At 47.8% G+C, this 16,280-nt stretch overlaps 2 protein-coding genes across 6 annotated transcripts in view; both read right to left on the reverse strand.

Annotated features, from left to right (window-relative positions):
* Positions 1-10,687, reverse strand: part of LZTFL1 (leucine zipper transcription factor like 1) — an 88,220-nt gene extending 77,533 nt beyond the window's left edge. Inside the window, exons 1-2 of the mRNA XM_084988048.1 lie at positions 9,907-10,687; positions 8,868-9,001 (exon numbers count right to left, since the gene is read on the reverse strand). Coding sequence (XP_084844174.1) covers positions 8,868-9,001; positions 9,907-10,135 — 363 coding nt within the window. The 5' untranslated portion in view covers positions 10,136-10,687. The remainder of the gene's footprint in view (positions 1-8,867; positions 9,002-9,906) is intronic.
* A 1,275-nt stretch (positions 10,688-11,962) lies between these two features.
* FYCO1 (FYVE and coiled-coil domain autophagy adaptor 1) overlaps positions 11,963-16,280 on the reverse strand; it is a 79,770-nt gene continuing 75,452 nt past the window's right edge. For all 5 annotated transcript variants that reach the window (XM_021068198.2, XM_021068193.2, XM_084986526.1 and 2 more), the window contains one exon: positions 11,963-15,793. In XM_021068198.2, coding sequence (XP_020923857.1) covers positions 15,718-15,793 — 76 coding nt within the window. In that variant the 3' untranslated portion in view covers positions 11,963-15,717. The remainder of the gene's footprint in view (positions 15,794-16,280) is intronic.

Consider the following 16,280-nt stretch of genomic DNA (forward strand, 5'->3'; position numbering starts at 1 on the left):
GTTGTCTTGCAGTGGGTGTGCTTGGTTTTCCAATCTTGAGTTGGCCTCACTGGCTGGAGCTTCCCATGGGGTCCAGGTCAAGGCATGGGCAGAAGCATCGCCCCACCCGACCCTAATCTCTGTCCCTCAGTGGAACCGACATCTCTCCACTGATGCTTCTCCTCCTCCTCCACTCCAGTCAACACATCTCAAAGTGAGGTCTGGTCGAGGGGCTCTAAATGGCTAAGAAAAAGGAAATAATCACAGCCTCCAGCACCTACACCTCACACATTCTGGATGCCTGAATCTCTCTCTTCATTCGAAATACAGTTACTGATTGGTTACTCTGCATGATTAATAAATAGCAGGGCTTTAGAATTATTATCACAACCACAACTCTATGGTGCTTCTGCAACACAGTTTCTTCTGCCCCATCCCATCTGGCCCTCCTGTTAGAGCTGTGGTTTGGGCCAGAATCCTCTGGGGAGGGAGTGCTTCTGTAATCAATTCCATATAAGTGCTATAGACAAACAAATAGCTAATGTCCCTTTCAATGTCTGTATTATAAAAACTTACCAAAGACATGCAATTGTGTTTCTCTAATACATGACTCTTGATGAGTTCTCTCCACTCTTGATATATTTATCCTTCATATTCAAACATGGTACACAGGCTAAGTAAAAAAAATCTCTGTGGTCAAATGGAGAGGCAGCAACTGGATCTCCTTTTTTTTTTTTTTATTAAAAAAATTTGTGTGTGTGTTGCATTTTTTTTTTTTTTAACTTTTAGGGCTGCACCCCCAGCATACGGAGGTCCCCAGGCTAGGAGTCAAATGGAGCTACAGCTGCCTGCCTAAGCCGCAGCCACAGCAATGAGGATCCAAGCCGCGTCTGCAACCTGAATCACAGCTCACGGCAACGTCAGAGCCTTAACCCACTGAGCAAGGCCACGGATTGAACCCATGTCCTCATGGTGCCTGGTCAGATTCGTTTCTGCTGTGCCATGACAGGAACACATCATCTCCAGCAGCCAGTTCCTTCAGGTTCTGCCTCTGCTGCATAGTGCAGCCCTGGCCAGAGCCAAGTGGCCCAAGGCCCCCTGCAACCAACACCTGGGAGGTGGGGTGGAGCCTATTAGCCTGATGGGGGTGCACTGATGGGCAGCATCTGCTTCAGAGCTTCCCGCCAGGCTGGTGACATTTGCTGGGCTTGGGTCTCAGTTGGACTCCTCCCTCTGCCCAATCCTGTTTCCTCCTACTTCCCTTCATAGGTGTTGACCCCTAATAGACAAATAGACACCTTGCCCCCAAATTCCCAGCTCAGCAACCACTTCTAGAGAAGTCAGCTTGCAAGTCTTTTCACCAGGGGTAGCCAATTGTCAGAGCCTGTTTGAGTACTGCAGGGTAAACAGCATGGGGGGTCCAGAGCAACACAGAAGCATCAGTCACAGTACTCATCTCAGGAGGCTGGGAGCATGGGCCCTAACTGGTCTTAATTCAACCATCAGCAGACCTTCTTACAGAGTTCCCATTGTGGCTCAGCTGGTTAAGAACCTGGCATAGTATCCGTGAGGATGCAGGTTCAATCCATGGCTTTGTTCAGTGTGTTAAGAACCTGGTATTGCTGCAAGTTGCAAAGTAGGTCACAGATGGGACTCAGATCTAGTGTTGCTGAAGCTGTAGCGTAGGCCAGCAGCTGCAGCTCTGATTCAGCCCCTAGCCTGGGAACTTCCATATGCCCCAGGTGCGGCCATAAAAAGAAAAAAGAAAAAGAAAGTATAAGCAGACCTTCTTGTGCACCAATAGTCAGCTGGGCCCCGCAGTATACAGGACAGACACTTTTTCTCACCACCATGAACTTGCCCAGTGTAATGCGGTGAATAGTTGTTAAGGCAAGAAATGAACCTAGGCATATCTGGTGTTCACACCTTGCTTTTTGCTCACAATGCCATCCTACCTTGCCTGATGTGGTCAGACAAATCATCCACTGCTTTGGAAGGTCAACCAGCAATTTTTTCCAAGTATCAGGGGAGGCAAAAGATGGATGGGCACAGCCACGGCCAGCACTCCTCCAGATGCCACCACACGCAAACACTAAACGATGACACATGACAGCTGAGGCCCTGCTGAGCCCTCCTTCAAAAGTGGGCTGAGTGGGTGCATCAGCCCAGGACTATGTCATCGTCCTCAGTCTCAAGAAGATCCCTCCCCACTCCCTACCCTGGGCTCCTCCCCAAACACACAGCTGTGGAGCCTCAAATTCTCTGTGAAGAAGCTACAGGTTCCCCTGCAGGCATGTGGATGTGTGGGCCCAAAGGACTCTGCACTCACACCTGACCAGACCTCTGTCTTCCTCACCCCGCACTGTCCCCGCCTCCATTCTTCTCTGTCTCACAAACAGATCAGCCCATCCATCAACTTAACACCACGTGACTTCTGTCAATGATACCACATGGAACAGAACAATCATCCCATTCAAGCCCTGAGCAAACTCCTGAACCATAAAATCATGAGATGTAAGAAAACAGATATTATTGCTTTAAATCACTAACTTTTGGGGTAATTTGTTATAAGCAGTTGATCAGCAGGATAATAAGAAGCCAACAATGCCTGTTGTTAATCTTTCAGATGTAACGCAATGAACCCCCAGGAACACATGGCAGCTCCTGTCGTTAAGGAAGAAGTCAGGAGGAAGTGTCAGTCCACCTGGCAATTCTCTAGGCAATTCTGCCTGGATCCCCACCAGCCGCAAGCTCCCTCCCCCACCTCCTTAGGTCCTTGCTCAAAACCCCTTCTCCTTCAGGCCTTCCCTGCCCACCCTCACTCTCCTCCACCTGCCTTGTTCTCCACAGCACTCAGCACCACGCAACACGTAGCAACTGCAAACTCCACGGGTGGAGGTGGTTCTGTTCTGTTCATTACTATATCCCTAGTGCCTTTTCCAGGCTTCGCACATGACAAACACTCAATAAATGACTGCTGAATGAATCAAAAATCCCTCCAATTTCAACTATTTGGTTCCAAGAAGTGCACCCATTCTTGGGAAACCCTGTATCTTGGGAAAATACAGAAATTGCTAGTAATACCTTAATAACCTCATTCAACAAAAGCTTCTGGAGAATTTTCTATGACTCAGGCACTGGGCTCAGGTGATGCTGAGCCAAAGCAGACACAGGCCTAACACTCATGAAGCTCATAGTCCATAAAGGTGAAAAAAGCTAATCACACTATCACAAAGAGACAGTTTTAAGATGCTAGAGAGTGTGTCATAGGAGGTTCTGATCTACTCTGAGGATGGCAGGCAGGGAAGGTTTCCCTGAGGAGGTGACAGTGAGCTGAGAGCTGAAGGCTGAGCAGGAATTACCTACAGGAAGAGAGGGAGGGAGGGTGTACTGGGAGGAGGGAGCAGCACGTGCAAAGGCCCTGCGGTGCCTCTGCCTGTGGAATACTGCCTAGCTAAGTGCTGAGTAAAGTGCCCACAGCACTGAATTGGTTCAGGTTGTTTCCACTCATGCTCTTTCCTTTTTAAACATTTTAATTATGGAAATACTTAAACTTACATAAATGTAGAGAGAATAGCATAATGAATCTCCATCACCATCACCCAGCTTCAACAGAAATCAGTGTTCTCTCTTCTTATCCGTTCTATACCACCCACTCTTCCTTCTCCTTTCCTTCTCGCTTCTCTTTTTCTTTGTTCCATTTGCCTTCCTTCTGTGTCCCTCCCTCCCCCTCTTCCTTTTCTTTACTCCTACCATTGTCCCTTAGCTTATGTCTCTCTTTGTTTTCTTTTCTAGAATATTTTAAAGCAAATCTCAAGACATTATGTAATTTTCCTCAAAAAGCCACTCTTAGCCTTATAAAAAGTTCCAGATACAAATGAATGAATGAATGAGTGAATACTGAATGGAAACTTCCTGTCTGGCTGGGCCACCCCTTACCAACAGACTGAGGGAGGTACAAAGGTGGCTGGGAATGGATGAGCAAACTCTAAAAGGTCTCACACTGTGGGTAATACTGTCCCAGTGGGACCAACACTCTAGGGAACTCAATACCCTGGAGAGGCTAACAAAGGCAGAGTGAGCCCCAGTACTTTCTCTCATTCAACTTTAGGAAACCAGAAAGTCTCTAAGGGCCAGAAGAGCTCTGATACTGACTGAGACAGAGTGGGACCATCAGCTCTAATTCTCACTGGTGTCACTGAGGCAGGAAAGACTTCAGTTTCTTGCACTGGTGACTGGAGGGTTATGAGTGAGAGGTCAGACTGGGGAGAAAGGCAGGGGTCTGCTCAGACTCAGAAGATGAATTTATCTTTTATTCCACTGCCAGGGAGAAGATACTTATATGGGGGCTGTGACTTGACCTCAATCATGTTTTATAGGTCTCTAAAGCCCCTGGGTGGAGAAAGAGGAAAGAGGCAGGGGTTGGCAGGGCGGGTTGGGGGCGGGGGTGGGTGGGCGGAGAAAGTGTAGAAGCACAGAGACCAGTGAGGAAGCTGCTGCAGCTGTTCAGGAAGGAGATGCTGTTGGCTGGCCTTAGGTGATAGTGGCAGAGATGGCGAAGAGAAGTGGACGACTTTGAGACTCATTCCGGGAAAGAAGCAACAGGTGCAGATAAGCGTTGAGAAAAGGAAGGAATCATGGAAGTTCAAGTTGAGCTTGAACTTCCGGGTAGTTGGTGATGTCCCTACTGGGGAGGAGAGGAGAACAGGTTCTGGGGGTGGAAATCAAGAGTTCCATCTAAGGCCATCTGAGCGGAGACGTCACTAGCTATCCATGCAAGGTCAGAGTTCAGAGGAGAGACGCAGACCTGGAGGCCACTTACATGAGGATGGTAGTCATGCCCATGGGAAGAGCTGAGATCTAGAGGAAAGGACGGGGGTGGTGTAGCATGACACAGCTCTAGGCACGACCTGTTAGGGGCTGGATAAAGGAGCCTGTGTGAGGGCCGTTTAGGTAAGAGAAATGAGAGGAGTGGTTCTGTGGGCATCAAGCAAGGGGGGAGCAAGGAGGAGTCAGCTAAGTTGAAAGATGCTTAAAGGCTGATGAGAACAGGATGGTTTCTGGACTTGGCTCTATGGAGGGTGGCTGTGGCCTTGATGTGAGTGGCTCCTGAGGCATGATCAAGGCAGACTGGAGCTGGGTGAGAAGCAAATGGGAAGTGAGGATTTGGAAGTAGAACGTGTAGACAAAACTTAGGTCAGATTATCTGTGATAGTGTAACTCTCCTAGACCTCACACAATACCTCAAAGCTACAGTAATCAAAACAGTGTGGTATTGGCACAAAAAGAGACATATGGATCAATGGGACACAATAGAGATCCTAGAAAGAAACCCAAACACCTAGGGTCAATTAATCTTGGACTAAGGAGGCAAGAATATAAAATGGGATAAAAGTCTCTTCAGCAAGAGGCACTGGGAAAACTGGACAGCTGCATGTAAATCAATGAAGTTAGAACACATCCTCATACCATATACAAAAAGAAACTCAAAATAGTTTAAAGACTTAAACATAAGACATGACATCATAAAACTCCTAGAAGAGAACACAGGCAAAACATTCTCTGACATCAACCTTACAGATGTTTTCTTAGGTCAGTCTTCCAAGGCAACAGAAATAAAAACAAAAACAAACAAATAGGACTTAATCAAACTTAGAAGCTTTTGCACAGCAAAAGTAAACCATAAAAAAAAAAAAAAAAAAGGAAAGGACAACCTACAGACTGGGAGAAAATATTTGCAAATGATGCTACCAACAAAGGCTTAATCTCCCAAATATACAAACAGTTCATACAACTCAACAACAACAAAAAACAAACAACTAAACTGAAAAATGAGCAGAGGGAGGGGAGGGAGTGGGATGGGCTGGAAGTTTGGGGTTAATAGACACAAACTATGGCATGTAGTGGCTAAGCAATGAGATCCTGCTGTATAGCACAGGGAACTATATCCAGTCACTTGTGATGGAACATGACAGAGGATAATGTGAGAAAATGAATGTATGTATATATGTATAACTGGGTCACTTTGCTGTATAGTAGAAATTGATAGAAAACTACAAATCAACTGTAACGGAAAAAATAAAAATCATAAAAAAAGAAAAATGAGAAGATTTAAATAGACATTTCTCCAAAGAAAACGTACAGATGGCAGTAGGCACATGAAAAGATACTCAACATTGCTAATTATTAGAGCAATGCAAATCAAAACTACAATGAGGTACCACCTCACGTGGTCAGAATGGCTATCATTAGCAAGTCTACAAATAACAAATTCTGGAGAGGGTGTGAAAAAAAAAGGGAACCCTCCTACACTGTTGGTGGGAATGTAAATTAGTGCAGCCACTATGGAGAATAGTATGGAGGTTCCTCAGAAAACTAAAAATAGAGTTTCCATATGATCCATCAATAGCAGTCCTGGGCATATACCTGGACAAAATAATGATACAAAGGGCAAGTTCCCATCGTGGCTCAGCAGTTAACAAACCTGACTAGCATCCATGAGGATGCGGGTTCGATCCCTGGCCTCACTCAGTGGGTTAAGGATCCGGCATTGTCATGAGCTGTGGCGTAGGTCGCAGACGTGGTTTGGATCCTGCCTTGCAGTGGCTCTGGTGTAGGCCAGCCACTAGATCTCCGATTGGACCCCTAGCCTAGGAACGTCCATATGCAGTGGGTATGGCCCTAAAAAGACCAAAAAAAAAAAAAAAAAGATACAAAGGGATATATGCACCCCTATATTCACTGCAGCACTATTCACAATAGCCAAGATTTGGGAACAACCTAAATGTCCATCAACAGATGAATGGACAAAGAAGATGTGATACACACACACACACACACACACACACACACACACACACACACACAGGAATACTACTTAGCCATTAAAAAGAACGAAATAATGCCATTTGTAGCAACATGGATGCAATGAGATTCTCATACACTAAGTGAAGTCAGTCAGAATGAGAAGACAAATACTGTGTGATATCACTTACATATAGAATCTAAAATATGGCACAAACGAACCTATCTACAAAACAGAAACAGACTCACAGACAAGGAAAACAGACTTGTGGTTGCCAAGGGGGAGGAGAAGGAGAGAGATGGACTGGGAGTCTGGGGTTAGTAGATGCAAACTATTACATTTATAATGATAAGCAATGAGGTCCTACTATATAGCACAGGAAACTACATCCAATCCTGTAGGATAAACCATAATGGAAAGAAATATAAAAAAACAATGTATATATGTGTATAACTAAGTCACTCTGCTATACAACCGAATGACTGCAGAAATGGTTCAGATTCTCCATTTCTTATCCCTAAACCCTTTACAATGTGACCCTGCAGTCCTCCCATCCAGATGGGTCCCTTTCCCACACCCTGAATCTGGGCTGGCCTGTGACTTGCTTTGGCCAAGAGAATGTGGTCAAAGTGATGCTGTGTAGTTTGGAGACTAGGTCTCCCAAGGGCTGTGTACTCCTTGCTCTCTTGGAAACCTGTCTGGATGCATCTGAACAAGCATGGTCCATCCTGCTGGGAGATGGGAGACTGTGTGGAGCACAGCAGAGTCATTTGGCCAAGGCCATGCTAGCCCAGCCAGTCCCAGGCGACCAACCAACTGACCGCAGAAGTGAGCCTAGCCAAGATCAGCCAGCCAGCCCTCCAGCGTGAAGAGCACAGCTGAGGTGAGTGGAACTGCCTAGATGACCCACAACTGACTGAGGACAGGCATCTCAGTGAGGCCAGCATGAGTGAGTCCAGAAGCACTGCTGGTCAAACTGCAGATCTGTGAGCGAAATAAGTGCTGTGATTTAAGTCATTGTTTCTGAGGTTGTTTGTTATACAGTGTCAATGTATAACAATAAATAACAGATAAGGCCTCTTGTTTGGAAGATGATACATAGTAAGGGTTAGAGGGTCAAGGACTGACATAGCATAGCCTAGTTTATGGAAGTTTTTGTTTTTGTCTTTTAAATCATCAGAGAATCTATGTTCCAGTGAAATGAGAACAATTTAGCCTGGTACCAACTTCCCTGGGGCTTTGGTTTCCTCACCTGTAAAAGATAGCCGACTTATGACAAGAGCCTATTAAATTATATAGGCTACTATTAATTATATGTTATTATTAAGGAACCAGGGCTGCAATGAGCTGATCTTTTCTTTTCCATAAAGGCCTGCCAGCACCCAAAGGTCCTTAGCCTTTTTTTTCCCTCATGCACTCATCCCTTCGGCAATCTGACAAAGCCTACAGCCTCCTTCCCAGAATGTTTTAAAATGAATAAAGTAAAATACATAGGATTACAAAAGAAACCAATCATATTGAAATATAATTCTCTAAACATGAAAACAAATTTGTGAACTAGGAACACACATGCCTCGTTACTAAGGCGTTAAATAAAATCTATCAGCAGGTCCAATGACAACCTTCATTTCAGAGTAGAGATGAGCATAAACGTCATTTTTGAGAGTCTACAACAACTCTCACATCACATGAAAATATCTGTCACTTCCACTGGTGACAGAGTCACAGGTCTTGCTACTACATACTACTGTGGCATGTAGTCTGTTTTCATAATTGAAGGAAAACCTAAATCTCAGTTAAATGTTAGGGGGGAAATGCCATTTTCCAAGTTCATAGACCTTTTGAATTCCATGTATGGACCAGTTTAGGAATCCACATTTAACCCAACTTTCTCTGACCCAAACCACTTAGTACCAAACTCATGTTTCTTCCTCTCCTTCTTAAATTGCGGACCTGTATGAGACTACTTAAGATTTAGGGAAGGGAACGTTTTTCCATTTACAAATGATCTTCCAGTTAGCAACTTGTCCCTTGAATACTAACACAAGCCATAAAAAAAAGTATGCTTTTAAAAAGAATTTACCTGTAGAATAGTTTCATACCAGGTGATTTGTTTATAAATATCTTCCTCTCCAAGAATGACATTTCCAACACTGCATCCCAGTGCTTGGGCCAGTGGATTGAGGGAAAGGTCCCAGTTCCAATACGTAAGGGTCACTGGTAGAGTTACATTAAGAGAGATCCATTAGCTCGCTTTACCCCTTTCCTCAAGTTCTAACCAATTCAGTGACACAGCAGCCATCATCAAGGACTTTCCAGGTGAGGTTCACAATCAGCTCCACCAGAATCACCTGGCAGCCTTGTGAGTGAACTGGACCTGATGAACCAGAGTTGATGTGGGGACTGCATTTTAATATGCCACCAGGTAATCCAAATAAGAACACTTTCTTCTAAGAAACTCTTCACTATTTGCTTTGTATTTACTGATAATAAATGGCCAATTTGATTAACATTGAGTCCAGCTTGAGTCTTGGGCTTTTCCTTATGGCTTAATACCTGAACCCCTGATAACGGAGGAAGCTGTGAGCTGGATTCAGGCCTGATGGGTCCCTGTCCCTCTTCCACAGGGTCGTATTGGGGGCATGACCGTGTGATCCTCTTTTTGAGGACATCCAACAATCCTGTGGGGGTCCTTGCTGGTGGATGGAAGGCTGTCTTTACAAAGACCTTTGGTTCCAGGCAGTAACCCTGTCTCTTGTGCAAAGGCCACCTGGGGGGCTGCTGCTGCTGCCACTCCCCAGGGTCTTTTCTTAAAAGCACACGGGGCCTAGGTCAGCTTCAAAGACAGACATATGAACTGCATTGTCTTCATGTCTGCAGTCACTGCCTTGTTAGCTATTCTGTAAACCTGTTGTTTCCCCACTGCTCCTTTCCTCCAATGAGACAGGAGGCCTCTGCTAACCTGGCCTGCAGTGTGGCCCTCCTCAAGGCCTCTGGGAAGGCCCCTCCTGCTGCTGATCCTCTTTCCTTACCCCTTCTTCCCTCTCCTATCCTTTCAGCACCTGCCCCCGCCCCCCTTCCCTTTCTCACACCAGGGAGAAGAAAGTGCCTGCCACACTGACCTGGCAGAGAGGTGTGACCTCCCAGGAGTGGTGTCCTTCTCTCCTCAGGGCTCAGTCGGAGGCCCCCCTGGGAGTGGAAAGCTGGGGAGGTCTCCCTGAAATCACCTTCCCTTTGAGAAGTCTGTGGAGCCAGAGGCCCGAAGCCAAACCTGCTCTGGAAACCAGGCCTTCTCTGGGGAAGGACACTCAGGCACCTCAGGTTTGGCGAGGCCTGGCTCCCTTTGTTCATTTCTGAGCTAAGAAGACAAACTCAGTCCAAGCTTCTGATGGAGCTGCCAAGTCTGCGATAACCTCTGCAGGAACATGCCAGAAAGAGTGAGGAAACCACAGCAGCCTCCATCCTCCCCGGAGCTCGGGAGATGGGGGAGGGACGAGGGGACACACATCAAAGGCTAGAGGCTGGAGATCACACTTCTGCTCGGCTTTACCATCTTTCTTCAGAAACCAGCGGGTGTGGGAAAAGTAAAAGGCTGACCTTTCTTTCACCCCAACCCACTTTGAGCGGCTTTCATAACAGCTCTGCTCTCCCCTAGGTTTTGATGGCTTCAGCTTCAACCGCTTGCTCAAAAAAAGTCCGTTTTCTCATTTCAGGCCACAGGTTTCACCATCTATTTGCCTTTCAGATGTGCGTGGGTGGCGGACTCCTCTCGCCAGATTTTTCCCACGCATCTTCAAACCGAGAGGGCTGACCCTGCAGAGCGCATCCTTGTGAGTCACCTGGGGAATCTCGGCACCTTCCCCGCACCACAGCCGACCCGCCGGAAGAGGCGTGGCACCGAGTGCCACGGAGCCTACGGACCCCGAGTTGGGCCAGAATGCCTGGAATCGCGCGGGGGATTTGGAAAACCTCTGGTGCACGTTTGGTTTGGTCAACTCAGTGGTTTAGAAGGTGGGGTGAGGTGCACTGGGATTCTGGCACGGAGGCCCCAGATTCCAGCCCAGATGCAGCAGCCTACACACCTTTGTGTCCCGGTTGGTTCCCCTTACAGGCCTCATCAGTCCACGTGGCCACCGAGCCCCTGGACTGATTTATTTATTAACAAATAAATCCATCGGCTTTGCTGTTTTGGGCAACTGGGATAAAGCACTCTTGCGTTACTGGACAGTAAGACGCTTGGCTTGAGAGCATGATTACTACACGGGGGGTTGCGGGAGTCAGATGGAGTGACCAGCTCACTAACGTCCTCCCCAAACCTCTTCTGCAGACTTGCTTTCTGTGCTTCTCTGCCATAGGGGTTTCGGGAGCTTGTCTCTGGCGACGCTGGTCAACGGGATTGTTGATGGCCTAGAGCTGACCAAGGCGCCGCGTGTCCTAGCTGGTTCAGAAGCTGGCAAGCACCCCTATAACTGGCACCGTGCTGTATGCTGTGGCGTGAGGTTGAGGAGGGAGACGAGGACGGTCGAAACACAGCCCTAGCCATTGAAGGTACAGTATGGATACAGAAAGGGTAACTTATTCCTAGTAACTGATGAAAGGAGTGGTCACAGGAGACTCCAATCCCGGACAGGGGAGAGTTGGAGGAAGAGGGAAGCTGGGCTTGGGAGATGCTCTGTGGGGGACAGGGCACTCAGGGGGGAGTGTGGATGGACTGCCCAGTCTGCACTCAATTGGTCAGGGAGTGACTGGGACACACCCCTCAGACCTGTGTTCAGGCTCTTTGCTGATCCTCTGTGCTGCTTCATCTTAATGAGTTTTGTCCAGATTTGTATACAGATTGACTAATCCTGGTTTTAGGCCATCAGTGACCTCCTACCCCACCCCACTATCCTGGTAAATCACAATGCTCTTTGCTCACTGTGCTCTCTGAGGACCAGAGGAGGGCCAGGGAGTTTTGCTGAGGGCAGAAGCGCATCTGGTGGAGAGGGTGGGTTGGAGCATTCTGTTGCATTGGCTTGAGCGGGTCTGTACATCAGCCTTACAGGACAGCTGCTGTCCCCAGCCCTTCAGAAGAGTCAGGATACAAGACAAGTCCCAGGAGGGCAGCTCATCCCTGGCACCAGTGTAGGCAACTTTATGGCTCACCTTATGTCTTAAGAGAAAGAAAGATGAGGCTACTTTCAGTGTCATAGTGTTTACTTTATTTAAATCCTGAAGTTAAAAATAACACATTCCCAATGTTGCAGCAGACACTATAAGGAGTATGTTTTGGGATACAAGTTCCTTACCCCCACTGTGTGGGAGGAGTGTTGGCATTTGATGTGCTTTTGGGTAATTCTTTGGCAGCTAAGAATGAGATGGGCTCCCAGGCCCACTATCCCATAACGCCCCAAGAATTGAGGATGAGTGGATTAAAGTGCAATTCCGACTTGGAAGCCACCTGACGGAGGCTTGAGTGTTGGTCTGCAGCCACCAGGGCCAGGAGCATCTCTGGGTAACACTCGTCCTAAGGTTCTAAGGAAGCCTTTTTATCAGAGATGCCTTCCAAAAGGTGAAGATGTACTTTACTGAAAAAGTGCTTGAGAGGAAAGGCATTATTAACTCAGTCTTCCCTCTTTCCTTGGAAGAATCACAATGAAATAAGAAAAACTTAAACCCCAGATTCCAGTGAAAAGTACTTTTTCGGTGTTTTGTAAACGTGGATGGCTGCCTCTAGCCTCTGAGCAAAGGCAACCCTTGGTTCTGTGCATCAGAGATGAGAGCTCTGCTCTGATTCTCAACACCTCTAAGGCAAGGATGGGACTCTCTCATGTAGATCCACCAAGATGGACTTTTAAAAATAAAACTCCTATAAAGTCATTTTGTGGACATTTAACCAGTATAATAAAACACTGACTCTGAGATTTCAGCCCCAAATGGGGACTTCCTTTCGTGTGAATGTGGAACGGCTTGACCACCTAAGGGGGGGTGACAAATGAAAATTTCCAGAGAACCCATCCCCTTTATTTTTAAATTATATCATGTGGCTTTTCATTTCTACTTTCCAAACCCTGTGCAGTGTTTCAGTTCCAGATTGCTGCTTGAGAATTTCCTTGCCTGCACTTGGTCCAGTCAACCCAGAGTGCAGTGGGCTCCAGCCAGAAGTGTGCAGAGGCCACACTTTCTCCCAAATGCCCTTCTTTGTGGTGGATGAGTGTGCCTGAGAGAGGCCGTGTTCTTGGGCGAGGGTGATCAGTGACTTCTGAGGCAGTGGTGAGCAAGGCAGCTGGAATCAACACTAAAGAGTGACTGTTATTCAGAGAGCTGGGCCATCAGGAGCTGCTTCGGGGTGGGGTTGTTTTTTTTTTTTTTTTTAAACAGTGATCTGAGATTCCAAGGATGTTTCCTTTTGGTTGATCTCTAGTGCAATTCAGTCTCTTGGGAATCTTCAATAGTTGTTTTTCATTGTCATTTGCAGTTTTAAAAAATACCCCAACGCCCAAAGCTCAGTAAAGTTGGGAACCTGTTTAAAATAAGAAAGCTATTTATACAAGCCATAATTAAATAGGCCAAGAGGTTCTCTAGCTGCACAGTGCACAGCAAACCCAAGCTTGCACAGAAAAGAAACAAAGGACCAGAGTCCATCCAGCACAAAAAATAAATATGCTGCAGAGGCAGGGTGTGACCTCAGAGGGCAGGCCTCTGAATGCAGCAAAGGCTTTTTTGCACAACTGTAGTCACTGCTTGCGGTGGTGGTGGCACAAGGGGCCCCCACTCTCTTGGAGGAGTGGCTCTGAGTTGGCCTCACAAGCGCCAAGTGGTTTTTAAGCTGCAGTTGGTCCCCTGCTGGGTTGAGTGACAGGTTCAGAACCAGCCTCAGATGGACTGTCCCAGGTCTTTCGAAGGCAACACATCAGCTATTCACAAAATGTTGGTTCAAGCTGCAGATGATGGTGGGTACACTGGCAGAAGGCCATCAACTTGGCCAAGGTCTCCACGGTACTGTGGGAAAGCTAAGCACTCAAACCAAGATTCCAGACTGCTCTGGGTTCTTTGGTTAGTTTCTCCCATGTGGCAAACAAGCTATTTTTGATTATCCTTTCCAAAAAGGTAGGTGGATTCAAAGGTAATTTGCCCTGGAATAGTCCTCAGGCTGTGTGGCACACCTGTGAGGACAAGCATGAGGCTAGGAAGCCTCTGGGGTCCTGGCCATTTCCATTTTGATGCTGAGCACCTGTCAAAGCCTTGCCTGAGGAGATGCTGGAGCTTTCTACTAGAGGCAGCTGTTCCAGGAAAAAGCACAAGAGGTCCAGTGTTCATCATGCCCCAAGCCCTTATTAAAGTGACTAGAAGTGCTTAAGTCTCCTGTTTCAATGAAAGTTCCAAGCCCATCGCCAAAGTCATTTCCTCCCAGCCCTGCCCCATGGTTCTCTCTGCTGGTACACATGGGGTTTGAGCTGAAGTTGGCCTGGGGCTCCTGACCCACTCTTGAGCTCTCAAAACTGGCCAGACCAGGCTCGGGAATGGCGAGATGAAGCCTCGAGGTGTATGACTCGGCTTAGTCACCAGGCTACCTGAAGGACAGGCTGGGTCCAGCGCTCAGAACCTCAGCCACCCTGCCCAGCACCCTCCCCCTCATCCCTGGCCAAGGTGAGCCGCTTCGTGAGATACTCTGGTCACCCATGGAAGTACCTGGGCCTTGACTGTAGGTGCTGGCTTCTGTGAACAGGGCCCAAAGGGGCCACCACAGGCGAGCACTCGGTGGTGGTAGAAAACGGTAGAGAATAGGAAGATTATCTCCTTGTCTGACAAAAGGAAACAGGATTTATCTGCCCCAAAGGGAGACAGCTGCTGGGTGTCATGTGCAGGCTGAGCAGCAGGAAGTGGGCAGATGGGGTGTGGGGAATCTGGCAGGTAGGGAGGAGGGGCTGAGAAGTGAGCAAAGAGCAGATCTGTGAATTATGCCTGTTTACATTTGTGTTACCAAAGACGTCTGTTAAGAAGTCTCAATTTATAAAAGGGGTTCCTACCCTGATTATGATAATTAGTAAAAGCATCTGCAAGTTAGGCAGAAGCTCTTATTGATATAAACAAAGACAAGCTGTCAGCTGAGGAGTTAGCCCTAAAAGCTGACGCACAATCCTGCTTTTTGGTCGTGGGGCTGATGTTGCCCAGGATCTGGGCTCTGGCCTTCTGTACACAGACAACATTACAGGCCCGCCGTAGATGGGTTGTTTCCTGGGATTTGCTTCAGTTCTGATTCTTAGGGTAATGTTTTGAGCTTTGAGAGGCCAGGCTGAGTGAAGGGCTTTGCTCAAGGACAGCACTGCTCAGACAGAAGGGCCAGGAGGAAAGTGCAGTTGGAGGCCCCATGGAAATGGCTGAGTTCTGGAGCAGCCCCCAACTTCCTAGGGTAGGAAGGGGTAGGAGCACGACAGCTGGGATCTCAGGTGGACCCACGGGTGCCCCGAGCTCCTTTTCCTGGGAGGACTCACAGGGCCTGGCCAAGGCATCCTAGCTCTTGGTCACCTGGATGCCTGGCCCCCCGTTGGGCACAGGGGACCATGTTTCTCCACGGGCAGAAGTTGGGGTCCCCTCTGGCCTGAGAAACTCTCCATAGGAGGCCTGGAACCAACTGTACCCCCAGGTGAGGCTGATGGTTTCCTGAGTGTTTAAACCTTTGGCAAAGTGCCCCTCTGGGTGTGAGGACAATGGAAATGGTGCTTGAGCCTTTGCAAGCCATGGGGCTAAGAGTGACAGTGCACAGTGCTGAGTACACAGTGCTCGGGGCAGCGAAGCTCCGAGAAGCAGCCAAGGGCCTGTCTCCCAGGGTTGCATAGTTGACATTCATATTCAGAGCAGCTGTTTTTTTTCTTTTTCTTTTTAGTGCTTTATGTGACAGGTGAGGAAGAGTAGTGTTTCCTGTGGGTAATGTGAAACTATTAAAATCCAGGCTACGGGAAATCACTTCCATCATAGATCACAGGCCGGTCAACTGTTAAGTGATAAAATACTTTCTTGGAGACAAACCTGAGGAAACAGAAATGGAAAAAGAGGCTGTTACCCTGAGGGCTGAAAGCCCAAGGAGCAGCAGCAGCGGCAGTGACCTGGCCGGGGTGGGCACCGGCTGGCACGGGTGGCCTTTGGGCAGCGACATCTGCTCAGAGGCTGGGGCCCCTCACCCCCATTTCCTGTTGGCTAGCAGAGACATCTCCCTGGAAAGGGTCTGGAGGTGCTGGACACTGCCATGGACTTTCTTGGGTCTTGAGTGCAGAAATGCCCATTCAGTCCCAAATGTGAACCCCTCCCTCCTTGCCTTGCTATTCTGAAACGGGGGTCTTGGTGGTCTGGACTGCAGTGTGTAGGGGAGCAGATGCAGCAGGTGTGGAGAGGACACGTGTGGTGGACGTGAGCTGGATTTCGTTCTGACTGGACAGATCCATTTTTCCATCTGTGTTTTGGAAATCTGCGGTAGGCCCCTGAGATGACCTCGGTGGGCTATAAGACTAGAGTGTCA

The sequence above is a fragment of the Sus scrofa genome, chromosome 13, assembly GCF_054392235.1.
Source record: "Sus scrofa isolate SSC_HxYL_T2T_F1_AM1 chromosome 13, Sscrofa_HxYL_maternal_Yorkshire_Landrace_v2.0, whole genome shotgun sequence".
Classification (NCBI taxonomy): Eukaryota; Metazoa; Chordata; class Mammalia; order Artiodactyla; family Suidae; genus Sus; species Sus scrofa.